The sequence below is a fragment of the Macrobrachium rosenbergii genome, chromosome 48 (assembly GCF_040412425.1).
Source record: "Macrobrachium rosenbergii isolate ZJJX-2024 chromosome 48, ASM4041242v1, whole genome shotgun sequence".
Lineage (NCBI taxonomy): Eukaryota > Metazoa > Arthropoda > Malacostraca > Decapoda > Palaemonidae > Macrobrachium > Macrobrachium rosenbergii.
Window position 1 is genome coordinate 70,775,220 of NC_089788.1, and position 5,000 is coordinate 70,780,219.

Genomic DNA, 5,000 nt, shown 5'->3' on the forward strand with positions numbered 1-5,000 from the left:
TTATACAGTGCTTTTTTTTTAAACTTCACGTCTGTATCTTTATGATAGCCTTGAGGATGCGACTATATGAGTCGTGAAACGTTGGCAAAATAAATGTACCTGAGTACCTTGCCTTTCCCTTCTTCTAAGGATATATATATATATATATATATATATATATATATATATATATATATATATATATATATATATATATATATATATATATATATGTGTGTATATATATATATCGCATCATTAGCAAAATCCGAGATTGAACTCATGGCGGGCTTGGGGCTAGGGAGATAGATCGTATGTTTTCTTCTCCTGATAAATCTATTATGCCTCTGTTGACCTGGGGAGTGAATTATGTACTTGGCCGACAGTTGGCTGTGGTGACAGGCAGATTCATTCAAAACGGACGTGGGAAAACCTAGGAAGATAGCTTACCACTATAGCCATTCCTCTGTGGGTACAAGTTGTATAGTTTTTATTATATATGTACATATATTATATATAATTATATATATGTTTATTTATATATATGTACACACACATATATATATACACACACACATATATATATATATATATATATATATATATATATATATATATATATATATATATATATATATATATATATATATATATATATATATATATATATATATATATATATATATATATATATATTATATATTATTATTATTATTATTATTATTGGGTGGAATGTTGTTTTAACAGAAAATATTTCACGTTCATGTATAAGTATATTCATCGTTACTTCAGTATTAGTTTTCCATTTATGCCAATTGTTCTCATGTGTTGTTCTAGAGAGAGAGAGAGAGAGAGAGAGAGAGAGAGAAATTCATACAAGACGTGACGATGAGTATGAATTTCTTGCAAGCGATTTTTCTGCCATTACTTGACGGAAACAAACGTTCTGCCATAGGGCCCATATTGAAATCATCTCGTGCCCGTAGAAGGTTCAGGCCGTATAGAAGATTCGTTCCTAAGGAATATATAAACTAGTGACAAGTCCTCAAAGGCTATCCAGTCGAGAGTGTTCCACATCTTCAGTTAACAAGAGAAAGATCTTTGCACCCTCAAGGTCTGTTTGTTATCTGTCGCAACGAAACGCTTAATTTCATTTCTAATTCACTGTGATACGGGATACAATTCAGCCTGAGGTTTAGACAGTGTTCCAAGTGGACAACAGACAGGCAGTCAAGTCAAGAGTAATCGATTCTTTGGAAGTTAAAAGAAAAATGTCTCAGGACAGCCGATATCAGGACCATCATCACAACCAACAGCAGTACACCAACAGCGGGGCGCTTCTTCCAGTTCCTGCAGATATGAACGGGGCTGCAGCGCCCTTTCTTCCCGAAATTTCATTTTCGGAGATTTGGGACATTCGGGATCCCCAAAGCAATGAACTACTGGTGAACTACGGTCACCCCAACTCCTCGATCAACTTGGGCTGTTCTTCAGGGGACGGTTTCTGTGAATCGAACGACGGAGCAGGTCAGCAAAAGATTTCGGGAATGGACCACCCGTGGATCTCCCCTGCGGCAACTCAGCCGACATCTTTTGCAGACAACTTAAGTATGGTGAGTTTGCGTATACTGTTTTTATATAATATTCTTCGTTGTGAAAGGACTGGACGGGGATTCCCCTCTTGCCAAAAGCCGCCTTTATATTCGATGCAAACTCGAAGTCAGGCGTATTCAAGTGATTTTCATAAATCAGCAAGTTGAATTGATTGAGTCCCAAATTAATCGTTAGAAGCTACGTGCTGTAGATGGGTCAAAAAATAAGATTGTCGGAGTCAAGGTCTATATATAGGATAGTATTCTCTAGACCTTGGTCAGAGTCCTATGTGGTTTATCAATTTAATTTGTTCGTGAGAAAAATTATACTCATTAATAGTTTTATAGTGTACGAGAAGATGAAATAGGTATGTGAAATTTTGTAATACAATTATTCGTTAGTCCAAGGAACGGGGGGACAGAAAGTCATGGATGTGGATATTAAATAGAAATTAATGGCAAGATGAAAACGCAATAAAAGATTTTTTATAATTTAGCAAATCTGAATATGATCGTAACCTGTTCCTTTTCAGGAGGAAGTTGCAGACAGTTCCAGACAACCAGATCTGTGGCAAAGAACAAGAACCTTCCTTCCTGGTAACGAGAGTTCCTCTGCTTTCTCACCTTCGTGTAGTTCGCCTTCGCAGTTTATGGAGACTTCAAACCTATCAGGCGATACCCCTTGGCACCCTTACACCCCAACAAACACCACAGACTTCGCTAACCAAACTTACTGCACTGCAAGTACCAACTCAGTTTCATACAATACTGTTTCACCTTCAGCCATTTCACCATCACTGTTTGGGGAAGGCTCAAACCTGATAGAGGGGTCTCACTGCCATTCTCACGCGCCAGCAGATAACTCAGATTTCAGAAGCGAGAAGCACTACAGCACCAGCAATAACACGAGTATTGAAAATCAGCCTTTTGTAGATACAAACTCGTCTTCAAGTCTACCTGGTCACCCTTGGAACTATTCACTGGAAGCTGACTTTTCTCAGATGAATGTAGGCTACCTAGGTCGAACTACAGAAAGCAACAGCGTCGGACAACCTTGGGAATTGCCTCCCTTACAGGATCTAGTCTGCTCTGCTGACGAAGTGAAAGAAGTGTTTGATGATTTACACCTGACCCCACCTCTGGTGAACCCAACAGCAAAACCTGCAGAAAAGCAGCGTCAGCCTGGGCAACACAGAAACCGAAGGCTGCGTCTTCCCGAAGGAGAAGAAAGAGAGCAACACAGGAGGAGGCTGGCCAACGTCAGGGCGAGGGACCACAACGTGAAGAAGAAGAAAGAGATGCTGATGATGGAAGCCAGGGAAGAGAGGTTGAAGAAGGAGAACGCCCAGCTTAACGAAATTGCGCAGAGTTTTGAAGCAATGAAAACATACGGCCTGGCAGTTTATGATCAGTATGTAAAACCTTCTCAGAGTAATACAAGTGCACCTTAAGTGGCTGCAAATAATCAGTTAATCTCGTGAGAGAAAGTACTGTCAGCATTTGTAATTGAAATTAATGTTCTATTTATAAAAGTGATTTGTTTTCAGATTCGATGTAGGTACCAGATGTTAACAACTAACCTTACAGACATTTGGCTAGATTAAGTAAAGTTTACTTTGTAAGTAAATAAAAATTTTAGTAAATTGCGAGTTAAGTGTACAATGTATATGATATTTGGGAGAAAGTTGTCTAATTAGCGAAAGGAGGACTGTCCTGCTCTATATTTCGTCAAAATAAAGAAGACATTTTGATTCTGGTTTGCTCCCCGAATAATTATGAACTATATACATATACATACGTATATATGTTCCTACACGAATACAAACCATCGGTCTTTACATAGGTAATTCCTGTATTCCTGTGTAAAGACCTCAGGTTTGTATGTTAGGTAAAATACAAATTACGTTTAAAATTTGTCACACATATATATTATATATATATATCTGCCTAGTATTTGGTCGTCTTTGCTAGAATTTTTCTATTGCTTATGTATGGCTCTGCAAAGAGTTAGACAGTTTTAGAAATGAATCGAAGAATATATTTTAAGAAAGACCGCCATTGCGGATACGGATAAGGACCTGTTTATTTTAAATGAAAGGTACGTATACTGCTGGTTGCATCCACAACACCAGTACCACCAATCCGGACCCATACTCGGACAATAAAATTCTTTTTTGTGCACTCGACAGTGCCGATAGCTTTTATTAGTACAGTTCAACCACCATCATGTACCAAGTGACATCAAAAACAGTACTGTCAGTCCTGAACATCTCGTCAGTAAATTTTTTTGACAAAGCTTACATCACAGGACTGGTATCACAGTAATGGCCAGTGTGTTTATACAGCCACAGAATTCGTCTCTATACACAGTGCTCATAAGATTTCACTGTATAAATAAGTAGTTCGACATACTAGTTTATTAATGCCATCTCTCAGTATATTAAATTTCATGGCCTTCAGATGAATGATTTTTTTCGTTTGGTTGTCTATACCAATATGGGATCTCCTCTTTTCTGTATTTCCCTTTACCTTCTCTGACCTCCTAATGAGCACCACATTCTTTGCAAGCTTGAATATCAAGTTAATGACCCTTTCGGGCTTGTTCCATATGAATAGGGTTCATCCTCTGAATGATAATAATAATAATGTGAAATGTAGTTTTATCAGTTGACACCAAGACTACAGTGTCACCTGCCTCTGGAAAATGCTAGCCTTGCTTCAAGCCATTCGACACGGAACATAATAAAAGGTTTTAATCATGTAGAATTCAAATGAAAGCAGAGTGGATGATGACTTAATTGTGGAGCCCTGGGACCCTGGTTATCCAAGGGGATCAGCATACGTCCTTCCTGTAAAAGCTCGAAAGAGTTCATTTCAAACTGGGTATTGGTCTTTTTTTTATTCTTGAATGTTTTTAATTTGGTATTACCTATCTGGCATGTGTTAAAGTATATAAGTGATCTTATTATTGCAAGGGCGAAATTGGGCCCCAATTTCAAAATTGGTTTAGAAAGGGCGAAAATGAACCTACCTCCATAAATGGCAAAATTAGGTAAAAAAAATTTTTTTTTAGGGCAGCTGGACTTTTTTTTTTTTAGCGTAATGACCCATTATTTCCTCCACTTCCCCCAGCCTTGCTCTCTCTCTCTCTCTCTCTCTTTGTCTGTATGGTTTCCAATGTAAAAAATGGTTGCCAATGTCGAAAGCTGCAATTTTTTCTCTCTCTCTCTCTCTCTCTCTCTCTCTCTCTCTCTCTCTCTCTCTCTCTCTCTCTCTCAAGAGGAATTTGTTTCTGGTGATAGAAATTCATTTCTCGCTATAATGTGGTTCGGATTCCACAATAAGCTGTAGGTCCCGTTGCTAGGTAACCAATTGGTTCTTAGCCACGTAAAAGTAAATCTAATCCTTCGGGCCAGCCCTAGGAGACTG

The 5,000-nt window shown here is 38.1% G+C and overlaps 2 protein-coding genes across 2 annotated transcripts in view; both read left to right on the top strand.

Moving 5' to 3' along the window:
* LOC136831519 (uncharacterized) overlaps positions 1-5,000 on the top strand; it is a 185,572-nt gene that overhangs the window by 130,671 nt on the left and 49,901 nt on the right. The window lies entirely within an intron of this gene.
* Positions 908-3,292, top strand: LOC136831730 (uncharacterized). The gene is made up of 2 exons (XM_067092347.1): positions 908-1,592; positions 2,105-3,292. Exons 1-2 carry the CDS (start codon positions 1,251-1,253, stop codon positions 3,020-3,022), a joined length of 1,260 nt encoding a protein of 419 aa, XP_066948448.1. The 5' UTR covers positions 908-1,250; the 3' UTR covers positions 3,023-3,292.